A 26174-nucleotide genomic window follows, 5' to 3' on the forward strand; every position below is an offset into this window, starting at 1 on the left:
TACGTGCTGTGGTCCCTGTCCTCAAGGACCTCACACTCCATGTTTATCTGAAAGTATATATGTGCTATGAGGAACCTGGGTGGCACAATGGATAGAATACTGAGTTTGTAGTAAGCAAAATGTGAGTTCAAATCTTGCTTCTGAGATTTCCTAGCGGTATAGTCTGGGTAAGTCATTTAATCTCTCTCAGCTACAGTTTCCTCAATCTGTAAAGTGGGGATAATTAGAGCATCTACCTCAAAGGGTTGTTGTGGGGATCAAATAAGCTAGCATATGTAAAGCACTTTGTACACTCTGAAGTCCTATATAAATGTCAGCTATTACTACTGAAGTATTACATATAAAAATACCAAGTACCTTTTTGGTGGGAAGGTACTAGAAGCTCTGTACAGAACAGACCTCATGGAGTGTAAGAAGACGCACTGTATGAAATGTGGAGGGAGAAAACTCATATTTCCACAGGATTCGTTCAAGGTCTACAGAGTGTTTTTCATGTGATCCCTGAATTTAAGGGAATATGTGGTGTATTCTTTGGAAAAATGGAGAAATCAGTTGTAACTGTCCCCTAATTTATCAGTTTTATAAATATGGAATTTGATGATAGAGACCTTGAGAGAGGGTCTGAAAAAAAGTATCGTGACATTTTACGTGTTGATATTCATTTAAATGTAAATAGTTACTGAGCGAGAATAATTGCTTTCATTGATGTCTGACATTATTTCTAATATATCTACATATATACATATTAAAGAGGGTACAGTTAGTAAGGTTTCCTTATTTAAGAATTACGGAGGCAGTGAAGAGACCAGTCTGACTTGGCAAAAAGTCTGAATTGCATTTGTTGAGAAATGGACTAGAGTACATCATAAATTAAGATATAAACATGCATAAGTTAAATGAAGTAAATGGAAAAGTTTCATGGTAAGCCCTGTTCTGCTTAATATTATATAGTATTAGTAATATCTACCTTTGAATAGACAAGAATTAACTTTAAGATCCTGAAGACACACTGGAAGAATTAATATTTGGTTTGAGAGATATTCATTTTAAGCTAGATTTTTCTTACTTAATAGATCCCCAAAATTCATAGAACAATTATTTTTACCCTCTTAGTAAAAAGTACTAATATTAAATTTGAATTAATGTGAACTCTAAATTAGTCGATTGCAGATAACGCATTTTCCTAGTAAAATGGAAGTCTCTTAAGGGTAAAGACGGTTTTACTTTTATATTTTTATTTCCAGAACACAACATACTGGAATTTAGTAGATGTCCATAGATTGATAGTTTTTTTTTTGATTTTCTAGAAAAGGAATACAGAAACATTTTGAACCTACACCCAAGTCTATTTGTCATCCTCCTATTATTTTCTACCCCCACCTTACAAGGCAGCCAATTACGTGGATGTGGTTCAAATAAGCAGGCTGACAAGGCCAATAATCACAGTTACTACCATATAATAGGGAGATAGCCTATCTCCCACTCAGAGTGCTAGAAACCACTTGTGGACATCAAGAGCTCCAGATTCTATTTCAATCACAAGACAAATTACTAGGTAGTGTTCTCACAAATTTAAGTTTGAAGCTGCTGCTCTAGCTTACAAAAAAAATGAGATTAAGGCAGCAAAAAAGGCTAATGTCTTTTGTGGCAGCTGCTACCTATTTCTCTCTATTATTGGTTTGTCTCAGATTTGTATCAAAGAAGTTTCTTTACTCAGTTGTCAATTAAATAGCAAAGTCCCTGTAGTATACTGAGCAATAGGCAAGAAAATCACATTTCACTAACAGCAAATATGAAGATTTTTTTTTTAAAAGCTCAGACATGACAAAGGAAATTCACATAATACTTGTGCCCCTAACTAGCTCCTATGGTATAAGGCAAGTCACTTTGCATCTCCAAAGCACACCTTTTTCATCATTAAAATGTTTCCAGATGACTGGACCAGATGACCCTGGTGGTTACTCGCAGTTTTAAGATCTCAGGTAACTACTCTCAAGAAAACTTACTTGCAGTAGAGTATACCACATCCTGCCAATGTGACTTTCACCTTTCAGTGCCTTGGATGAGTTTCTAAGACTAGAAATTGCAGAGAAAGCATGCCTATCTGTATCACCTGAGGAAATTCCTCAAAGAGAGCTCCTTGGACCAAAGAGATCATGAGTCTGGTCCTATTCTTAATATATGCCCAGGGTCTTTGAAGGTGAGGTAATGTAACATTATTAACTAATTGTATTTAAATTATGATTACTGAAAACGGTCATGGGAAAATAAAAACAAATAAAAACAAATAAAAATATGGAAAAATAAATGGAAGAAATCTTCAAGATTATGCAAAAAAGGAGAATAATTATCTTCAAAATAAGTTTTTACAAAATGGAAAGGCAGCAAGAGATAAGTAATTATCAAAAATAGGATATCAAAAGGAATTGTTACTGACCATGTGAATTTAAACTATTACAATCAGGGCCTAATTTTCATACCTTACCACATGACTCCTTGGTACCCTATTATAAATCCACATGTGAAAAACAAATTCGATAGCCCTGCTGATCTGCTATTGAACCTCTCTTGAAATGCAGATCATAGGATCAGAGATTTATAGTTAGGTGAAACCCTAGATGCCAAGTCTCCAGTGTGACACAGAAAGGTGTAATTTGTTGTCCAAAGTCATCACACAAGTGTTGGGGGAGCAATAGGAAGGGTCATGTCCCTCCAAAGACAGGCCTCTTTCTACCATCTGTCTAGGTGCCACCGTCCTACTCACTGCTCCTCACATGTGGCACTCCATCCACCATCTCCGTCTTTTTGTTCTGGCCAACCCCCTCCTCAACTCCACTTATTAGTTTTCTTGATGTCCCTCAGGTTTCAGCTTAAACCCCGCCAAGAAGCCTTTCCTGTGTCCCACAGCCTAGCTTTGCATGCCTCACCCTTAGGGATTATCTCTTATTTATTCTCTAAGTATGTATTTTGTATGTACCTAGTTATAATTATGTATTGGCTCTACCCAAAGTAGGTGATCTCCTGGAGAGCAGTGACTGATTTTACTCTTTCTCATGTCCCTAAAACTTAACACAGTGTCTAGCACGTTGAAAGAACTTAATAATGCTCTGACTGATCTAGGCAGGCTGGAGAAAAACAGTTAGATATGGGAGATGATGTGTAGTGGTAGAAAAGGCAAAATGTGACAACTGATTCTGTATATGGAGGGAAGGATTTCGAGTAACGTGTCCAGGATAACACCAAGATTGCAAACCTGGGACACTAGAAGGAATGTGGTACCTTCAACGGTAATAGAGAAGTTTTAAAGAGATGGGGGATTTGCAGGGTGAAAGATAGTGAAATCAACTTTAGTTAGATATTTTCAGTAGGACATATCTCTGGACTATCCAGTTTGAAAAGTCTATTAGGCAAATGGTGATGTGTGTCCTGAAGCTCAGGGGACACTGGTTCAAGATACACAGCTCTGAGAGTCATCTGCACAGAGATGACAGGAGCTGATAAAGTTACCGAGAAAGCATGTAGATAAAGAAAAGCAGGGAGTATAGAACAGACCCTTGAGGAACACTCACAGTTTAGGAGCATGGCCTGAATGATAACCTATGAAAAGAAGCCAAGTGGGACAATATGGGTTTGAAGAGAATCAGGGGACAGCAATGTCACAATTCAGGGGACAGCAGTTTTAAATGTAGCAAATATACTGAGAAGAGGAATGACAAAAGGTCATCTGATTTGGCAAATAAGAGATCAATGATACTTTGGAGTGAACAGTTTCAACTAAGTGATGAGGTCAGAAACCAAATGGTAAAGAGTGGAGAAGAGAGGAGGGTGTAGAGACAGCAATTGCAGGCAGTCTTTTCTAGCAATTTCAGAAACAAAAAAAGAAAATAGGACAGGAGCTTGAGGGGACAATAGGGTCTAGTGAGGGTTTTTAAAGAATTACAGAGACAAGCATGTTTGATAGCAATATGGAAGGAACCAATAGGAGAGGCTGAAGATTCAAGAGAAGGTGATTGAGACAGTGATTTGCTGAAGAAGATGGAAGGGATGGATTAAAAAGTACAGGTAGAGGGCTTGATATTGGTGAGGAGAAAGGCTACCTCACTGTCAGACACAGTGGGAGGAAAAAGGATGTCAAGGAGTTTTGAGAGTAGGAGGGTGGAAGAAGAGGTGGCAGCTCATGTTGAATGTCTTCCATTTTCTAGTATAATAAGAGGTAAAGTTTTCATCTTGAGGGGAGGAGCAGGAGCAGGGAAGTGTTGAGAGACCTTCAGAAGGAAAAGGAGATTTAGAAATACTTCTGTGGTAAGTGATAAAGAGAATGAATTAGGCAGAAATAAAGGGACTGCCTTATTGGAGTGAGAGATGACTTGAAAAAGGTAACATGAATTTATAATGAACACTGTAAATGTGCAATAGTTGTGTGACATCCACCAGCTTTGTTCAACTGAGTGAGAATGGAGAAAGAAGTGTATGTTGGGAGTTATGGAAGGCAAGGTTTGACGAGAGATGAGGAGAAAAGAGATTCAAGAGCAGAGAGTGTTGTGCTGAAATAATTAATACAAGGTCAAGACCAGAAATGGGAGGGTGAATGAAATGAAGTCAAACCAGGCTGGTCTAACAGGCTGATAAAGTACTGAGTAATGGAGGAACTGGAGGCCTTTTTGATGGTTTAGGAAGTATGAGGCACAGGATGAGACGGAATGAGGGGAAGAATGAAGTAAGTATTTTAAAGGAGATTTTTCCAAGACCAAAGGTCTTTGAGGCCTAAGATAGGCCAACGTTTTTGAGAAATACAAAGAAATAGGATTAAAAGTCTGAGTCTCACATTCTGGTATACTATATCCTCCATGGCTTATTTTTTTCTCTCCTTCAAACCCTTTCCATCAAGGGCATCAAGCCTTTGTTTTTTTGTTTTTGTTTTTTGGTGAGGCAATTGGGGTTAAGTGACTTGCCCAGGGTCACACAGCTAGTAAGTGTCAAGCATCTGAGCCCAGATTTGAACTCAGGTACTCCTGAATTCCAGGGCCAGTGCTCTATCCACTGTGCCACCTAGCTGCCCCAGCATCAAGCCTTTGTAACAGGACTTCTTAACCTTGTTTGTCCCATGGATCTCTTTGGCACTATGGGGAAGTCTCCAGATAACTTTTCAGAAAAAATATTTTTAAATGAATAAAATAAAATATATAGCATTATAAACACCACCAAAGGATTTTTCATCCTGTTGAAGTTCATGGGTCCCCTGAAATATTTCCACAGACCCAGTGAAGACCAGGTGAAGAGGTGGCTGGTGGGAGGCAGGGGTAAGAAGCAAAACGTTGGTGAGGAGGAATAGGGTGAAAGAAAGGGGAAAAGAAGTACAAAGGGGGTAAATAGAAAGGAGGGAAATAGACAGTTACTAATAATAACTGTGAATGTGAATGGGATGAACTCTGCCATAAAATGGAAGTGAATCACAAGAGTAGATTAAAAACCAGAATCCTACAATATGTTGTTTACAAGAAACACATTTGAAGCAGAGAGATACCCACAGAGTAAAGGTAAAAGGTTGGAGCAGAATATATTATGCTTCAGCTGAAGTCAAAAAAGCAGGGGTATAAGGTGGCTGGTAAACTGAAGGAGGGGAAGGGGGAGGAAGGTGACTTGCTGTGGATCCTGATGGTTTGTGAAGGGGTAGAGGCACAGAGTATGGATAATACACAAGTATTACAGGAATTGGGTTGTGATTGTACTGGGTTAGAAAGAGAAAGAATATTCCCCACTGTCCTGAAGCTAACCTATATGTGTGTGTATGTATTTATATTTCCCCATGACCTTAGATAACTATGAAAAATGAAGACAAGGAAATGGATCTCTTCCAACCATATAACTCTTTATGAATTCTGGCTCACTAGGCTATGTGCAACAAGCAGAAAGGAAGCTCCACAGAGGAGTCATTAATATAGCCAGGGACAAAGAACATCCTCTCCCCAGGAAGTCACAGGATAGAGAAGAGACACCCAAGGTGGAGTAAGTCTTCTTACTGAGACGATTACGTGATTGGGTACCTCACATCCTCCTTCTCCTTTTCCTTCTAGAACTAAAGAGTAAGTAAAACACAACAGTGGCATAACCAACATTGGAGAGAAGACTCAGGTGGCAGGCTTTTTTCCAAATGCTACAGAATAAACCTGCAAAAATCCTCTCCTGGACTCCAGCCAATCCACATTCTGTCCAATTTGTTGGGATTCCAAAATGTCTGTTTGTCAGTCATCCTTTGCAGCAATCTCACACACACTCAAGGATCATAATCAGGTGCATCTTATTGTTTTTGTCAGGAACTTCACATCCGCTGGGTTTTTGCAGCTGAATCCCTCGGCTGCCTTCCTCCACTGCCACCACACCAAATCTGCATGAAACCCCAAAACACACATCATACTTTCTCACCTTGTGCTTTTAAAAAAAAAACAAACAAAAACAAAAGGCCTTTCACTTTTTTATTCATCCATTTATTTGTCGACTCATCCATTTATTTATGTGTTTGTTTCCTTGTTCATTTATTTGTTTACTTGTTTATTTACTTGCTTATTTATTTATTTGTTTGTTTGTTTGTTTGTGGAGCAATGAGGGTTAAGTGACATGCCCAGGGCCACACAGCTAGTAAGTGTCAAGTGTCTGAGGCTGAATTTGAACTCAGGTCCTCCTGAATCCAGGGCCGATACTTTATCTATTGTGCCACCTAGCTGCCCTTCACCTTGTGTTTTTGCTCAAACTGTTCTCTATGTCTGGAATGTCTTCCTCTCTTCTCTTTGCTTATTAAATACTAAGCCAGTCTTTACATTAAAAATCAATTAAATGCCAAGTCTTCCAGAAAACTTTCCCTGATCTTCTGGTTGGTTAACAGCCCTCTCCCTCAGGCTTAAGGTACCTCTCTAACATACCTCTAACCCTACAGTTAAAGATATTTTTGTTGATGGCATCCTCCCACTAGATTCTAAGCCTGTTGGCTGCAACAGCACCTTGTCTAAATTGTCTTACCTCCCTCACTACCTTGGGCAGGGTTCAGAACTCAGCAGGGACTTAATAAATGATGTTTGCTGCATTGTCACTTCTCCCCAAGTAAATGAATCCCCTTTTGAGATTTCCACTTACATTTTCCATTGCACTTAAAAAAAACCCAACTTACAAGGTATAACATCTTTTCAGAAGATTCTTTATTTCACTCAGGGAAGCAAAACACAGAACAATGAGACCTAGAATACAGATGCCATTGACTCCTTAGACTTGTGTAACTCTATTTACGTTGAAATGTCCTACATGGTGAAGTTTCATAAGGTTCTCTATACCTTTGAAGCAATTTAATTTCTCCAAAAGGTTTCTCCTAGTCGTTTCCTTAGGCCTGTTTGTTTATATTCTTCCCTTTGTTTTCTCTCTCCTCGATAATGTTTTATTATTTATCTTGTTGAGTGACCAGAGACATTGTATAGCTTAATGAATGGGAACGGTAACCTCTGTGACAAATCCTAGGTAAGATATCACTGAATCCTCCCTGGGAAAGACCAGGTGAGGAGGACTCAGCTATCTGAAAAGAGTAAATCATTGGCCGATATATTTAAAATAGAAAACCATTTTAGTCAAGACATATTACTCTTCTAAGGGGCCAAAACAGCCTCCTTTTACTTCAGAAAGGTGCACTCTTTCATTTCAAAATGATGGTTGTATGCACACAATTCTACAGTCCTGAGTTTTATTTGCTAATAGCACAACCACATTGCAACGTCCCCTTTTAGCATGTACTACTTATTTATTTATTTATTTTTGGTGAGGCAATTGGGGTTAAGTGACTTGCCCAGGGTCACACAGCTAGTAAGTGTCAAGTGTCTGGGGCTGCATTTGAATTCAGGTCCCCCTGACTCCAGGGCTGGTGCTCTATCCACTGTGCCACCTAGCTGCCCCGCATGCATTACTTATAATGCACAAAATGCTATTTGGAGAGAAATCCAAGATGCCGGTGTGATTTACTCTGCAAAATCATTCTGCGATTACAAATGGCTCCTTGGAGGCCCTCCTCTCTGATGATGTTTTGCAACAGCCTGGGCCTTGTTTCTGCCACGTTCACATATGAAAACTTCAAGCCCTTCGCACTCATACACGCACCAGAGCTGATAAACAACCATGATCAGGAAAGTATGTGCCTAAGATGGCTTCCCATATGATTGCTGGCTTCAAGATCTAGCAAGATACTTTCATTTCAACTAGCTGCCCTTCTCTGTAATTAGATGATGTGATTGTAAAATTGGTCATTCCACTGCAGTGACACCTCCAGGCAGCCAGGCAGTGGAAAGCATGGATGCTACCCAGCAGCAAGAAAACAAGGGGCCCTGACGCTCAGTGCCCCTCATTCTGACACACACTTGCTTTTTCACCCAGGGAGTGTGTGACTACATCTACCATGGCAGAGCACTTTTAATTGCTGGCTGATCCTAATGAAGTATGGCTGTACTTAATAAAGCAAGATGTTCACCCCCCTATACTCTGGGTCCTCCTACTAGTCAACAACACAAGGATCACTGTCATTTTTGCAATTTCAAATGCCATCACTCCCGACATCTTTCGCTGCCTGCCTCTCCTCCACCACCCCTAAGACACAAGACATCTGGTAATAAACATACTTCATAAAGCATATGTATAGTGAGTGTTACCCTGAAGAATCAAGTCACTTTCAAAAGCCAGCTGAAGCAAACAAGCAAAGAGAATACCCAACAGGTTTTTAAAAAAAGATATATCACTTGGCCTGCCAAATTTCAAGGTATATAAGATTTAAGAGCCCTTCTGCACTTCCTATAGTCATCTAAAAGTATATACTAGGGGTGGCTAGGTGGCGCAGTGGATAAAGCACCGGCCCTGGATTCAGGAGTTCCTGAGTTCAAATCCGGCCTCAGACACTTGACACTTACTAGCTGTGTGACCTTGGGCAAGTCACTTAAGCCCCATTGCCCTGCAAAGAAAAAAAAAGAAATAAAAGTATATACTAAGTTCTCCTTTCCGTTCAAACTCAGATAAAGGGAGCCATTAAGTGCTCCAACTTTCCTAGTTTGACCCAATTGCACAGTCATGAGTTGGGTGAGAAAAAAATGAGCTGTTCACTCACTTCTGTTATAGGGTTAGAGACTGGACTTGTGATTTCTTTGACAAAGAGAACTCCTGGCTGAAGAAATTCCCTCTGCCAATGCAAGTCTGGACCGGCTTTGCAACTTATTTTGTTAGAGATTTATGAAGCAATAAGGTGTTGTGACTTCCTCAGAGTCATGTAGCCAGTATGTATCAGAGACAGCACATGAATAGAATACCCAGGTCTTCCTGGCTTCAAGGTTATCTCACTGTCCACTATGCAAAGTAGCCTCCCATTCATAAGTAGAAGCATTCTCTCTTTGAGTCATTCTCCTTGCCATCCTTCTTACATGTCTTAGTTGTCAACTCATGGTCTAGCTTTGTATTTCTTCTCTACTAAGGTGATGGAATGTGAGCTAGTGACACTTTCTTAGTGTCTTTATACCCAAAAGCATGCATTTGTGAGATGGCAGGTACAATTAAGTCAAAACTGACAAAAAGGTTGACTACATTTAAAATTGAATGTAGTCAAATAATTTATCCTTAAAGTAAAGAAGTTAATAAAGGATTTCAAAAGTCCTCAGTTGCCAGTTAATAAGAGCAACACTAAACTGGAAAATGATTATTTTACCAAAGTACATTTCATTAAAAAGTGAAAATAGAAACAATCCCTTATTTGCATGAGATCTTGCTATTACAAGCATTTTCACATAAATCCTCATATTTGATCCAACAAAACACTGTGAGAGAAATAACAGAGGGTAGCACCCCCATTTTAAAGATGAGAAAATTAAGCACAAAATGTTTTATTTAACTGACATGGGTCATATAAGTACTGCACTGAAAGGAGGCTTAGCTAGAATCCAGGTATACTTAGCACCAGGTTGCCAATCTTGGCAAAGGATATGAAGAAAAAATTCAATTGAAGAAAAAAGGGAATTTTTCCCCCATGTACTTGTACTACTAATACCAGTCAAAGAGTAATATCAGAATACCTCTGACAAATGATCCCATTGTGCAGCTCATTATAACAAGTGTCGCTCTGTGTCAGAAAGTGGTTAGATGTCTCTATGAAATATGCTTCTCTCACTGAAGGTTTATTTACATAGAGGCTATTAATTACCAGTCATTTATGCAATGAAGAAATCTAAATGCAGACCAAATCTGCACGTCAAAGGGGAAAAAATATGTCATACAAGCTTCATCATTACCATATTTCCTTTCCCACCCCTAAATTAAAGGCCCAGGAGGATAAAGTAAATTCCATTAATCAAAATGAACTCATCCATTTCTCCCGAAGGCTTCTGGTGAAAGCTGACAAATGACAAATATCTAGGTAGAAAACAAAGAAAGAGAATAAGTGGTATCATCTTCAGGGTCTGTACTTCTGGAGAAGAGATTATGGAATCCATTTAAGAAGAGGATAGGAGGCCATCTATCTGCAATGGTCTTTGTTCAGTTGGGCCCATGGGCAAGGGAATAGATTAGAGGACCTCTTATCACCAAAAGCATTCATTAGGTCTCTAATTATATATAATGCTTCACTAAGCAATGGATAATATAAAGTGAGTTAAACAGATATGCTTCCTGCTTTCTACAATTTTACCCTCTATCTACAATTTTACCTTTCTACAATTTTGTCTCTAAGAGAGACAATAATGGACTAGGAGAAAGATCTTAGAAAAATACATTGAATATATAAATTAATAAGGTATTACTTGTCACTAAGTATAAACAAAGAGTTTTCTGTCTTTCATCGGGTAATGAATGAAGAGGGAGAGTAGAGAAGCTCTTTTCATGAGATGAAATCAACAACAGTTTTAGAATTAATAATAAGGACTTTCTGGAAGACAGAGGATCCTAAAAGCTACCAGGTTTCTTTAGAAAGTGAGTTCATGACCTTGATTACTGGCGATTTACATGGACTACAAATATATTTTCAAGAAAACAACTTTAAACAACTGGTTTTTAAAATAACTTTCTGACTGATTGGCTAGAATCAAGTGAGAAATATTTTTAACCCATGTCTGTCTTTAGAGGAACAACATACAAATGTTATGGAAAGTAAGTAATATGGTATTTTATTAGATCTGTGGTAAAAGGATGAGGTGTTGATTAACTGTAACTACTGGTGACATGGTACACATTTTGTTTAAAATGATATGTGAGCCCTAGTGGAAGTTGTCATTATAACATTTTTTTAAAATAGAAAATTTTATCAACTACAGAAATTCATAATCAACTTTGAGAATTTATAGAGTCAATATTTTTGGTTATCAAAATGAATCAAAATGTTGTGTGCAAAGTTTAAAGAAAGAAAGCAGATGAACAACGTACCAAGCACAATAGCAAACTCAAAACAAAATGCTAATTTTAAATGACTCACATCAAAAGTATGTCCTACCACAGGAAAAAAAATCTTGATTTCCTAAAACATTAGCCATAAGGATAACAAACCTTTTTCTATTTTGTTAAGGGCTAAAATTCTAGCGAGTCTGTCTAAAATATCCAATGAATGGTCACCAATAAATTATAAGCTTTAGCAAGAGTTAGACTTTTAAGCGTTTATTAAGGAGAATAAGAATTTGGTAAAGAGAGAAAGGCCTAGATTCCTATTTATTAAAGGGAGAGCGCATTTCTAGCTCCCTTCTCCACCAGCGTCCTCAGGAAAGAGAGCGAGACAGAGCACTAGTCCCTTCCTTCTTCCTCTCACTAGCCAACATCACTTCCTGACGCCAAAGGAAAGACTCCTGGTCTTGCCCTCAAAGGCCTTCACTTCATGGGTGGAACTCTTCTACAGTAAGTCTCCAGCAGGTGGCGTCATTCCAATCGTTACAGTTTAAATGTCTGTCATGATTATTTACCTTTTAATAAGTAAGTTTCTTTAAAATGCCATGTAAAATAAATTTAACAAACCTTACATTTAATGAGAAAGATAGACCTTGGACTACTAGGCAAGTGAGGGTAATTGAGGTACTAGATACATGTAGGTGAATGCTTAACATTTAGAGTACAAAGAACAGGTAAAAGAATTTCATAACATTTTCCTAGGAGGTATAGAGACTAGATTTTGTTTTGTATTGCTGGGGGTGGAGGAGTAGACAGGGGAGTACAATGATAAGCAAAGAAAAAAAAATAAAGCAAGAGAGAAACAGAAAATCTAAGATGCTCTAATAAAGCATCTTAGTGAAGCAAAATTGTTGAGTTCTACATCAATGTTTATGTTTATAACCACAAATGGTCAAATATATCCTTATAGTCAAAGTAAATATTTCTTAAAATACTCTAGAAAATTTTGGAAGATAAAATTTATCAGGTAACTACTGAGTGAGATCACAAAGGATCTCATTTTCAATTGGCAACCTATGAGAACTTTAGGGAATTTCATGAAAATTTAAACAAACTACTCTTAAGACAGTATGCACATCTACTTGGAAGCAAACACAGGCACAAGAGAAATGTTAAAGCTAAAATATAATATTAAGTGCCAACTCTGTTTTAATCAGAAGGAAAACCATTATTCCATAAATGCCATTAAGATGAAACTACTCAGCTCATAATAAAATATAAAAAGGGAAATCCAGTTCCTAAGACTTAAAATGGTCTTGTATTTGCAACTGAAACATTTCAATCATTTTAAGTTCCAAGAACTTTTCTATGACTATCCAATGATAGTCTACAATGTGCATATTTGGAGAAATTATGTGCAACATGGGCTAATTTGTACTCTGTACCTGGTACCTATTTATCAAGGAATTAACTTACCTTGGAATGTACACATTACTCTTCCAGCTTTATATTAAGCATTATGCAGATAATGAAGGATAAACAATTTAGTAAAGCTACAAGTAAGTTTTTCCCAATTCTAATTAATAATACATTATAACTCAATAAGGTAGAAGAAACCAAATGAACAAGTAAAACCAGTGGGAGACACAATAAGCCTTAAAAGTTAGATTAGTAATCCAGAGAAAGGTGATATCATACCACAATATATTGGACAACTTTCTTGTAAAACAGCATAAATAAGAAAAGACAAAACCATTGTCAAGATGTTTTATGTCCCATATAGCATCAGTATTCTAAACAACAAATAGAGCTATGGGTACTAGATGAAAAGAGGCAGATTTTCACATGATGCTGTAAGGAACATCACATGATAGAGTAAGTCAAGCTGACCCAGGAGTGGGTCTATCTTGGGAATCAAAGCGAAGAAAGTTTTGAGGCTTACACTGTTTGATCCCTTATCTGGAATGCTGCTGAGCGGATTCCTCCTCAAGGACAGGATGGACTTGAAGGTCTGAGGTTCCTTCCAACCCTATGATTCTGTATGAATCTTTCCTTTCAGCCTTAGAAAATATGCTTAAAATTTGGAAAAGGCCTTTCCTAAAGGCGAGTAGCTATTGTTTATAACAATAACAATAAGTAACAAAAGGTGCAGAGTTAAGGCATACAAGTATGTGAAGTCTATATATTCTTAGTTAGCCGTAGAGTTAAATTTAGGTTAAGAAGTGGCCTTAATAATTAAGGTGAGGTTGTGTGTGTGTGTGTGTGTGTGTGTGTGTGTGTGTGTGTGTGTGTGTGTGTGTGTATGTGCTCTTCTTAACAATTAGCAGCACTAGGCTAAAAAAGATCAATGTAATTGGGAAATTGAAGGCAATAAACTAATTACCAAAGACAGTTGATTTTTACTACCATGATTATTTAAACGGGAACTGTCTAAGGTTGTAAGTCACCAATGACAATTGTTATCAGAAGCCCTTTATCAATTAGCCCCTACCATAGATAGATCTATTAAGGGCTCAGTTTCATCCATCTACCTACCTATCTACCTATCTATCTACACACACACATACATATACACATACATATACATTTATGAATATATGCATACACACATATATAAGGGACTTAATTTAATGATAACACTTATTATAAAAAACTATCTCTTTAAGATTGAAAAGGTTTCTTGACAACCTCCATTTTTATTGTTTGCAACTTCTTTTTTAAAGTGTATTCTTGCATAAAATTTGATTTGCAAACAAAATTCCAGTTTAATTCAAACTGTGTTGTTGTTGTTGTTAAGAAAACAACTTTGAATCAAAATGATTTTTAAAATAACTAGTTGCTTGACTAGCTCTGAATGAACAATAATTCTATCGCCTCTGTGTCTAGGGAAGTATCAAATATTAAAGGAAAGGATCTAGGATTTCCTCAGCATAGGAAACTCATTTATGAACCAAATCACAAATACAAATATTCTAATTATAAGGGTCTAGGAAGTTCCCTTAGAGCACTTAGATGTTAAGTGACCTACTTGGGCAGGATCACACAACTAGTAAGTGTCAAAGGTAAGATCTGAACCTGGGTTTTCCTGACTTCAACCTGAAGATGCTATTCATGAACTAGCCAACTATGTAGAGGTCTAATCCCTAGCCAAACAGAATAGTTCCCAGAAAATGGATTTAATAAGCTCTTTTTAATGTGGAAAGAAGAAGGTTTATAATGATAGCGGTAAAAATACCAAAAGTAAAGTGCTTATAGCCTCTATTAACTATTATTCCAGGTACTTAGAAATGGCATTTGAGTGAACTAAAAAAGAATTAATGAAAAGGCAACTAAGCTATACTCCAAAAGAAGTTAACCAGTTTTATCACATTTGGGTTATTATCTGAAAATACACAGTACCCATATCTTCCAATTCAATAAAGAAGATAAGAAATATTATCATCCATAACAATAAATATTTTCAGGCTTAATATTTCTTGAACAGAAAAAGATATTATGTCCTATATTATTGAACCAAAATATACTTTATATTTCAAGACTTGATTTAACACCACATACCACCAAGTTTGTTTTCATTATAAAACACTGAAAATGTGAACGTACTGTCCTTGTTTTTTTCCCAGTGTGGGTGGGTGGGTGGGAACAACCATACTTGTTCAAAAACCTCATGATACACAAAAGATTTCTGTACTATAAATTAGGGATGCATTTTCTCAGGATAGAAAAAAAAAGTCAAATATAAAGACTTAGGAACTTATCCTTCTGAGACCTGAGAAGATAAGACACTCAGATGATTTACTTCTTTCCAATGAGCTGTCTAACTTTGATAGACACTGTAGAAAATGGAACTGGGCTTTTTAAAGCCATGTAGAATACTGAAAAATAACACCATTGGCACTCAGCATATAGACACAAATAATAAAAATAAGAACCAATCACAGGTTCCACCTTACCTGAGTAATGGATGGAATATGACAGTTATGTTTCGGGCTCCAGGTTTGCAGACAAATTTTGTTCCTCCACCTTCAATTAAGTTGTCATCAGGTCCTCCTTTAAAAAAGATTTTAAAAAATAATTTACCTAACTTTAACTTTTTTTTTTTTAAGTGAGGCAATTGGGGTAAAGTGACTTGCCCAGGGTCACACAGCTAGTGAGTGTTAAGTGTCTGAGGCCAGATTTGAACTCAGGTACTCCTGACTCCAGGGCCGGTGCTTTATCCACTGCGCCACCTAGCCACCCCCTAACTTTAACTTTTAAAATAAGGAATAAAACAAGATCATAGAGGTTGGGACATACTGTCAGCAAGCAGCACTCTCTTTGAAAAATGGAAAATAATAAAATAATATTGATTAAATGATTCAATATCATTTTAATCTATTATTCTTCATAGCTATCATGTATTATAACTTGCTATAGTTATATTTATTTTACTGGTGAGAAGTCTTAGCAATAGGTAGGTTAAGTACTCTGCTGAAACTACAAACCAAGTAAATTTCAGTTATCTCCTGTAAAATGAAGAAGGTGAGCCTTGATGGTCTCTAAAATCCATTTCAACTCTCATAGATACAATTGATACAATTCCTACTAACACACTGAGACTAATTTAAGAATTTGACCCTACTTCTCAAAATAAGGGCATCAGGGAATGTCCATCTGCACCTTCATTAGCATCACATTACTTTACATTCTGAAACACAAACATAAATCCACCATTTGCAAATGTTATTTTAATAATTTTTTTCAATGGTGCCAGACACATTTTTTTTAAATTACACTTAAAAATAAATTATACTTAACTTCTCAACTATTTGAATTCTATAGGAGACACACTGCAAACTGATCTACATATGTATACAATTTTAAGACCTAGAAATCAATGCAACAATATAAGATTTTTCGGAAAGCCAAGTATCTGCACAGACATTTGCTAAATTGTGCTTGATGTAGTTTTAAGTATCATGGGTATAAGCATGGATCTTCCACATGGGAGTGCATCTTTGTGCTATAGGTATTTCCTTCCTAGGAAATTAAGTATAAAAATAAATATAAAAAATAATGATTACATTTGACAATTTTCTAGTACTAAAACTATTTTTCCTTCCAAATTTTCCAAAATAGGCATATTTCATACCTCAGACCAGAATTTGTAGGCTTTAGAAATACATTTTAAACCCAAATTGTTCTTTGGACAAATTACTTTAGGAAATAAGGATATGGACAGATATTTGCCATATTATTTCTACCAACTAATTAGAGCACTGCTCTTTTGGCTAAGAGGCTGCTATACAGAATGTGATGTACAGTTCTACATGGCAATCTGAGAAGCTTTTCTCTGCCAGTTTAAAAAAAAAAATAGAGAGAGAGAGCGAGCCATTATATACAAAGTAAAAGTAGGATATGTCAGCATGTTCAATTACGTCATTGAGTCAAAAGTATCCAGATTGGCAAGGAAGCTACTTTTTAAAATTTAAAAACAACAATAAAAACTACCATTAAGGACCATCTGGAAAAAAATGCAAAACAGGAAAAAAAAAGAGGGTGATGGTACCTTTTTAAACAAACATGTCTCCATTCCTCGTCAATCAATCATCTTCCCCCTTCCTTTTCTATCCCCATTCTTCACTGCCAATCCTAAGAAACTCAACCATATTTTTTGTTTCATCAGACTCAATAACCCATATAACTTTGAAAGAAAATTAGAAGCTTATTTTGAGTCACTAAATAGTACTATATGAAGGGAAAAAAATCTACTCCAAAACCAAGCATAAGTAATTCCTTATTAACCCAACACAACCCCACCAAATTAGCATAGTAATTTGTTCAATATAGAAACTTTCTTTAGGACACAGTTATTGCTCAATAAATGAATCTAGCCACACCTAAGAAGTGGGCACATTAGCTCCTGAACATACCCCATGAATTCTCCATTGAGGCCTTTTCTCAAACTGCACTGCTTCTAGCCTCCCTTCACTCCCTTCCCTTACCACCCCTTATGTGACAAACCTCTCTAGTCATTTAAATCCTATGTTTCCTTCAAGAAGTTTAAATGCTTCCTTTATGTGTTTAGCCTGTAAAATGCCCTCTCCGTGAATGCCTGCTCTTTCCTAAAGTGTAAAACTTCTAGAAATGGATGGAGGTCTTGAGACTAGAGGGGTTTAAAAAACTGTGAAGAAGGGGTGACAGAAGGCTTACCAATGTGGATGCTGAAACCTCTCAGGATGATATAAGCAGAATGGATGGCATGAAAGCCTGTGAACCATGTGCCAGAATCATAGAGAAATATAGAATGAATAGGAGGACAGTAGCCATCAACAGTGTACACTGGGAAAAAGTGGCATGATTCAGTGGCACAAATTTCAATATTCAGACTGAAAAACAAGACTGGCCTCTCTCCTTGAACCTTTCACTAATCCAGTAACCTGAAAGTTTCTGTCATGGACATTCTCAAGTAGCGTGCTGTTCAGTCTCCAAAAGAGCAGAAAGGAAAGGCAGATTCTCCCTGTCCCTCATTTATTATGTTTATAGCTTAATCTTCTCTGTCAGAATGCTAGGCGATAGGCAACTCTGGTGATAGACATCAAAGAAAAATGTGGATGATACGATAGTCGAAATGAAAGGAAAATTGACAATAGTGTTATGTATGAAATACATATAGCAGAAAGATGGGGGGGGGACTGCATCCAATTAGATTTCCTGTTTCAAAAAATGAGAACATGACAGGATGACTCAAGGGACTCAGAATTGAAACCAAGACATACTGAAGACTTCTATGGTTAATATGAGCTACTCAGGAAATACATGCTATATAAAGACATGGTCCTTTAGTGTAAAATGTTATGAAGTTAGCTGTTTCTATTATTCTATATTTTCTTACATTTTAAGGGTAAAAAGCAATAAATTATTTAGAAGAATCCAAAGCTTTGACTTTTATAAAGTTAAAATCAAGTATTATTCAAAGGAGACAAGGTTAGTAATTACTAAGCACAATATGCTAGGGCCAGTTTTAATCCATTTTATGAGAGACCACTGTTAACTTTTCAGTGTGAGCATATACACCTCAGAAACTGGCAGATGCTCCAAATCTGGGCTTGATATATTGTTCTGTTGATTTTCTATACTTAAGAAAGTGATGAACGGGGCAGCTAGGTGGCCAAGTGGTTAGAGCACTGGCCCTGGATTCAAGAGGAGCTAAGTTCAAATCCGGCCTCAGACACTTGACACTTACTAGCTGTGTGACCCTGGGCATGTCACTTAATCCTCATTGCCCTGCTCCCCCCCCAAAAAAGTGATCAAGAACATGTCAATAATTCAGCTAAAACTCAAAATTATGTTGTGCATATATTTTTTTCCCCAAAGAGCTGGGTGTTAAACATTTAGAAATACACTACCTTGCCTTGCCTTGATTAAGATGTATTTCACAAATAAATGTTACTAGTAGTTTGTTGTGGTGGTAGTAGATCTGATTCTGATTTCATCAGAATACAAATCAGCAATTTTTCTGTAGTTTAGTATTGGTGAGTTGTATAAAACATTGAGAAATTAACTGACTTGCCCAGTTCTTACAAGGATAATATGTGATATACTTGAACAGGAATTGAACACAGGTCTTCTTGAAATTAGGCAGGATTTCTATCCAATATTCCACACTTCTTAAATGGGACAAAATGTGTCCATAGAGAAGCTATTCCTGTTGTAAATCTTTTCATGTCATTATTAAGAACAAAGTCAATTAATCATAAGAACCAGATAGTTTAAGTTCATTTCTGAGATAAACACTGCTAGCAAATATGTAAAGAGAAAAAAGACAATTTTTCAGTGAAATGGATGTACAAAATGTTGATTAGTTACTATTAGGAGCATCTGGATATAGTGGTAACTATATGTTGTCCTCAAATTTATTTAACCTGAGAAGTGTTTAAGACATATTACAGTAATATTTGACATTTATTTCAATTTCCTGCTGTCTAATACTAAAGTTGCCACGAAATTGTATGTGTTTTACCAAAATGTGTAAAAGAGTGAATAAAAATATGAGATTCTAAACAGTTATCTGATCAATTAAAAGAAGAGTTCCTTCCAAAAGCAGGTTTTCTAAAGTTTAACTCAAGAATAATCCAAAAAAATAATTAAGTTCATATATACATAACTGAATTTGCATTTGGGGAAGAAGTCTAAAGAAGAGAAACAGCTCATCAAAAGGGTATCATCCGATTCTTATTAACAAAAGACTTTGCAATTTCCAATAGACTGAGTCACTAACTGACTTATCAAGGAAGTAATTGAAGCATGAACAACTGAAGCATGAACTAGGAAATGCAGGTTCAAATTAAGAAAAGGGTGCTATTCCTGTTACATTAAGTCACCCAGCACTAATGATTATCACTGACTGCGACTAACTTTATAGCAATGAATAAAACACATCAGTCTTATCTGTTTGGCAACATTATGCAAGTGTGGAGCCAGCACTGGTTGAAGAGTATTAAATAAGTCTTCTCTCTCAAAGTTTTAATTACTACTAATCACTAATTAGGTATGGAGGTGTTAAAAAGGAGAAAGCAAAAGGAAAAGTATAGGATTTGTTGGTGATGACTTTCCCTCCGTTAAAGAAGGAAGTCTCTGGGAAGTAAACAGAAGACACATACACACTCAATATTCTGAACACAGAATACACTCTGAATCATTAATTGGTAAGAGCAAATCTAGAGATGAACTTTAGAGTAGAAGTTTTAGGGTGTGAAGAAATGGCTGGACTTGTGACACAGGAATATCTGGATTCGGAGCTTGACAATGACACTCACTAACTACATGATGATGGGCAAGATGCTTTCTCTGAGCCTTAGTTTCTTCACCTCTAGAGAGAACAATAATGACTAGACTATCGAACCCCCAGAGATCTTGTAAGGCCTGTACAAGCTAGTTTATGCAAAATGCCTTGCAAACCTGAAAGCACTATGTACTTTGTCAATTGTTAATATTACTGCTATGTATGACTCCTAGCTCAATGCTCTGCTTATTTGACTACTAGTAGCAGGGAATAGTGAAAAGAGGGCTGTGTTGGAAATCAGGATACCTGGGGTCACATTCTGGCTCTGCTGATAACCAGGGATATAACCATGGGCAAGTGACTTCCCCATGCCTACTAAGTAAGGGAGAAGAAACATGATCTCTACAATTCCTTTTAATTCCAATGTTCTATGGTTCTGAAAGGTATTCTTAAGCCCCAGGCATTTAGATTTTTCCACAGTGCACACCCAACGTACTCTACTTTATCAGTTCAGAAAATGCTGAAGGAAGACAGAATGAGACATCTATTATTGGAAGAGGACACTCTTCCAAAGGATAATTTCCACCACATTTGAGAAGCAAATGCATCTTGCATGCTTTCATACTTTCATGAAACAACTCTGCAATTACAAAGGGGGCAACAAAAATAGTTATCAAATATTATCTATAATGTTGCTCACAAATTTGAGGATAATAAAATTAATGTAGTCATATATTGCTTATATCCATATAATAAATGTTAGTTGTTGATAAAGAAAGCTATAACATACATTTAAAAAAATACAGTTCTCCATTTATAAACAAATTATGTCACTAAAGTTTATTTCTAAGTTGGTTATTTGGAAGTCAGGAAGTATTTTTCCCTTATAATCAATAATATAAGTGGTGCTTAGGGCCCAAGTTCAGCCCACAAAATTGTCTTTTTAACCCCTAATGTACCTGATCAAGAATACTAATACTACAGAACCTAACCCCCTTCCTCCAAGACCTTATGTCTAACCTTATTCAGCATTTCTCCCTTCTTGGATTTTCACTGCTTTTCCTGAGTTCCCTTTCCCTCATAAACCCTATCAAAACAGATTGAGACCAGGATTGGTCTCGGTCATCATTAACTAGAGAAACAATTTTAGGATGCAAAGAAATGGCTGGAATGGAAGGCAAATATGGGTGCATCAGTAGCCTGAATTTTATATACAAATATACATGTATATATATTCAAAATTCATGAGGCATGCCATTTTAGAAATGCTGAAATGTCTAAAATGTCTGAAATGACATGCTCCATGAATTAGACATATAGGTCTAATTCTATAGATGTATGTATTCATAGGAAATATATCGCAAATCGTTTGCTCTATGAAAAGTAAAATATAAGATATGAGTGAATTACTAAAGAAATCACAATCATTGGATGTACATTTGGAAAATGGCTGATCAATAAAGCAAAAAGGAACTTTAATTGATAATCTTTGTGGAATGTTCCTAGTTTAGTGACATTATCCTGTAATTCACTTTATTTTAAGACTATATACGAAGATTGCATTGATTCTTTCCCCTCCCTCTATTCTTTACCAATTCCTTTGACCTAATTATCTCAAACCTATTAAGTACTCTTTAGCGGCCAGTAGAGTGATACATGAAGACCCAGACGATTCGATAGGAATCAGCTGGGTCCCCATTAAACATCTGCATGCACTGGGTTGACCCTACCCATCATAATCCATGCTAAGAGCCAATGAATCCTGTGAAATCATCACAGCTTCAAAAATTCATCAGAAGCTAAGGGATATAGCTCATCAGCTGAAAAATGTACCAAAGGCACATGTTCCTCCCTCTCCCTCTCTCCCTCTCTCCCTCCCTCTCTCTCTCTCCTCTCTCTCTCTCTCTCTCTCTCTCTCTCTCTGTCTCTGTCTCTCTCTCTCTCTCTCTCTGTCTCTCTCTGTCTCTCTCTCTCTCTATATACATATATATACAGACACATAATATATTATATACATATATACACACACAGATGCATATTTTCACAGATGTCTATATAGACATATAGATGTCTCTTTATAGGAATACGTATATAGAGTTGGCATATACATATGTATATATGAAATCAATCTATAAACAATCCATCCCTATTACCTAAGTCCCTATCCCCATTCATACTCCAGCTACTTCAGGTAGCACATGGCTTTTTGGTTCTTTTGCCTAAGACGATTCTTCATACTTAAGCCAACCTAATTTTCACCAAACCAGAAATGCTGGGTGGAGTGAGGGGTATTTAGTTGTAATAACTAGCTCCATCCATGTTATTTTTGTTTGACCATGTTTATTTGTTACAAGGGGGATGCATTTTTTTTGGGGGGGGAAGGGTGAGAAAAGTAATAATCATGCCCAAAAAGTTTTTCTTTTTTTTTAAAAGAAAAGAACTTTAATGAATCAATGAGACTTTTTTTTTTAATGAACAGAAGAAAATAGAAGGAAGTTCAGAGGGAGATGAAGACAAGCAGGACAGTTTTGAAACTAATATTTTGAACTTGTTATATACATTATACATTTTATATATTTATTATATACTTTTAAAAAGTTGTATGTAAGAGGAATGGTTTCACATACAATCTTTTCTGTTCTTTGAATATGAATGTTCACGTTTGTCAAACTCTTAACATTTTTAATTGGCCCTCTTGAGTACCCCAATGTATTAGTCCTGTGAGTTATGTGGACTACTCAGCTTGTACTATCAGATTTAACAGATGATGGCAGTAGCATATCAAGGATGTAGAATTGGAAAACTATTGGCGTTTTGTGCACCATGTAAGAAATGTCAGGGCTGGCTCATCTTTCATGATTAAAATAGCCAATGAGCTTTCTCTCTTCACTCTAGTTTCAGATGAGGAGGTTTTACTGTTCCTAGTTCTAGTTAAAATAAAGCAAGAGCTATATGAAGAAAGACAAGATGCAGTGAAATTCTCCAATCAGATCTGCCTACACCTCAATGCTGACCTAACATTTATGTTTGGCTAGTAATGGGTGTCTCCTGATGATAACTTGCCAGTTGAGTGGTAGATTTATGATGTGGATAAGCATCAAGCAGGAAACAGATTGAGATCATCAATCTTATTTCGCCTGTGAAATGGTCTACATTGGAGCCCAAGGTACCAGAAAAGATTAGTACATAAATATACTTAGATCACAGAAGAAAGATGTCATTGGTAAAAGTTATCTTTGCCTTTTACGTATCCTGGGGCATGCTTAAATACAAACACTCCCTACAGTGGAAGAGACTCATTTTTAACAACTCGGGAGAAAACAAAAGTGAAATAGCAAATTTAAAGCAAGGCTAAAATGAATATAAACAATAATAGGTTAGATATAATGCTATTCAAACAAAGCAAATGCAAAACATTCTTTGCAAAACACGGCAGCATTTACCTTCCTGACAAAAATAATCAGCTTTGGCTTCCTAACAGAAACAGCATGATTTTATGCCTCATTGGAAGCATCTGGACTACTGAGGCATAGGTGGATTTAAGTCTTCTTAGCATCAAACCCAAAGTCACTATTTAGTTGTAATTAGCAATTGTAAACTTCCTAGTCATTCCAAGAAAGGACATATTTTCTCAGCATGTCCACAGGAAACCAAAGTGGATCTTCCCAGACAGCTAAGAGCTATGACATTGATATCACTCAGAATTGCTGCTGGTAATGCTTGCTATGTGAATGGGTATTTTCTGACTCAGTAGTACCCTGGGCTAATAACAATTATGTATTAATCCAAATAATGATGATAAAAATTTAGGGGAACAAATTATTAAATGCCAACTATGTATCGAGGGTAAAATACAGAGATTATGAGAAAGTATCCCTGCCTTCATGAAACTTGGACTACAGTGTAGGGGAGGGAGGCAAAAACAAAAACAAACATAAATAAACAGAACTCTTTTAAAAGAATAAGATAGGTACACAATAAAGATAAGTGCTGTACAAGATGCAAAGAGAAAAGGGCTCATTTCTAACAGAGAAGACTGCCGAGATTCAACAAAGACAGGAAAATGACAGAACTTCTTTGGCCCATTCCCTTTGTCACTATCCTAGTTCATATTCTCATGACCCCACCCCATCCCCAGAGATAATGAGGTTTTTTGATTGGTCAATGAATTCAAGCAGCTACCTTATACCTCTAGGATATGAGCTTCTCTATTTAGCTTTTAAATCCCCGAACAGCCTGGCTCTAACCTGTCTTTCTAACCTCATTGGACATGACTCCCCTTCCTGCACTCTGAAATCCAGCCACACCAGCCTTCTCTCTCTTGCTTCGAGATGCGGTTCAGTCACCATCTACATAAAGCCTTTCCTAATTCCCCATCCGCTAGTCTTCTCTTTCCCAACTACCTTGGGTTTAACTACTTTGCATTTATCTGCATTTGTTGTCTTAATATTTATTCTGTATATAAGTACTTGACTCTCCCATCAGACTGTAAGGTCTTTGTGAGTAGGGACTGTTTCAATCATTGTACCTGTGAATAGAATGGACCGGAATGGGGTGAGACTAGAGACAAACAAGGAGGCTGCTGCAATAATCCGGGCAAGAGGCAAAGAGAGACACGTGTTCAAGAGTAACTCTGGCCAAAACTCTCATCCCCCAGCAGCCTCGCTGGAGATGAATCTCTCCAAATTTAGCCAGGCTGTTCCTCACAAGGGAAATGTCACAGAGCTTGTTTGAAGTTTTTATGTATCACTTTGGCAGGACCCGACAGAGCTAATGCTCCACTAGCATGGCCTTCAAGAACTCAGAGCCTTTATACCATGATGAGACACCAGAATGGGATTTAAGTGGAAAGGTACCAGATTAATCTACTCCAAATGCTGCTATCAACCTACAACCTCTCTGCTCAAAAAGTTTCAATGGGTCCTCACTGTCTACCAAATAAAGTCCTAACGCCTCCAAACTAGCATCGATTACCCTTGATAATTTGACTGCAAACTACCTTCTTAGTTTTATCTATCATAAGTACCATAATCTATCCGAAGTGAACTCACCGTTCCTTGAATGTAAAATGAATCTTCCTACCTTGACACCTTCACTTACACCATTCCTTCTATCTGCCTTTTCTTACATTGTCCCTAATCCTAAACCATTCTTCAAAACCTGGTCCAAATCTCAAATCCCCAGTCACCCCAACCAGAAGTAATCTCTTTCCTTTCCTGAGATTCTAGAGTATATTATGGCTTCTAGCACATGTAAGGGGCTAAAATCCTAGCTAGTCTGTCTAAAATGTCTAATGAGTGGTCACCAATAAATTATAAGCTTTAGCAAGAGTTAGGCTTTAAAGCATTTATTAAGGAGTATAAGAATTTGGTGAAGAGAGAAAGAGGCCTAGATTCAGCTATCTGTCTCAGGAAGCCCACATTTCTGCTCCACTCTCCATGAGAGTCCTGACGAAAAAAAGTCAAGCTCGCCCCTTCTTCCTCCCACAAGCCTCCTGGGAAACTGGGAACATCCCATCCAAGCTAATTGGCTAGTAGCTTTGATAGCTAGTACTCACGAGCAAATGTCACTTTCTGACGCCAAGGAAAGACCACATGGCTTGCCCTCAGACGTCTTCTCCTCGTGGCAGAGCTTTAGGTGGTGTCGCTCCAATCGTTATACACAACGACCTACATGATATTGTGGTTGTCTTGACAGCTCATGTCAATTACTAAGAAACACTCTATTAGGACATGGATATAATATTCTGCCTTGGTATCTTTCACAGCACTCACCATACTCCCTTGCATATATTATGAACTCAATAAACATTTAATTAATTAATTACTTAATTGATAATCAGTGGGACGCAATGCACTGTCTCCAACACTGCAAATTTCTAATGTTCTAAGACACTGACAAGAAATGAATATATTGGAATCATACACATAATTCATTTGGATGACCCAATATTGATATAATTGCCTTCTTTGGATTTCAGTGACTCCAATGACCAATATAATCTCATATATTAACAGGCATGGCCCTGAACACT

General features: G+C 37.0%; 1 protein-coding gene across 1 annotated transcript in view; it reads right to left on the minus strand.

The window, feature by feature from the left end:
• EXOC4 (exocyst complex component 4) overlaps positions 1 to 26174 on the minus strand; it is a 911169-nt gene that overhangs the window by 479331 nt on the left and 405664 nt on the right. Inside the window, exon 10 of the mRNA XM_043968219.1 lies at positions 15330 to 15426. Coding sequence (XP_043824154.1) covers positions 15330 to 15426 — 97 coding nt within the window. The remainder of the gene's footprint in view (positions 1 to 15329; positions 15427 to 26174) is intronic.

The sequence above is a fragment of the Dromiciops gliroides genome, chromosome 5, assembly GCF_019393635.1.
Source record: "Dromiciops gliroides isolate mDroGli1 chromosome 5, mDroGli1.pri, whole genome shotgun sequence".
NCBI lineage: Eukaryota > Metazoa > Chordata > Mammalia > Microbiotheria > Microbiotheriidae > Dromiciops > Dromiciops gliroides.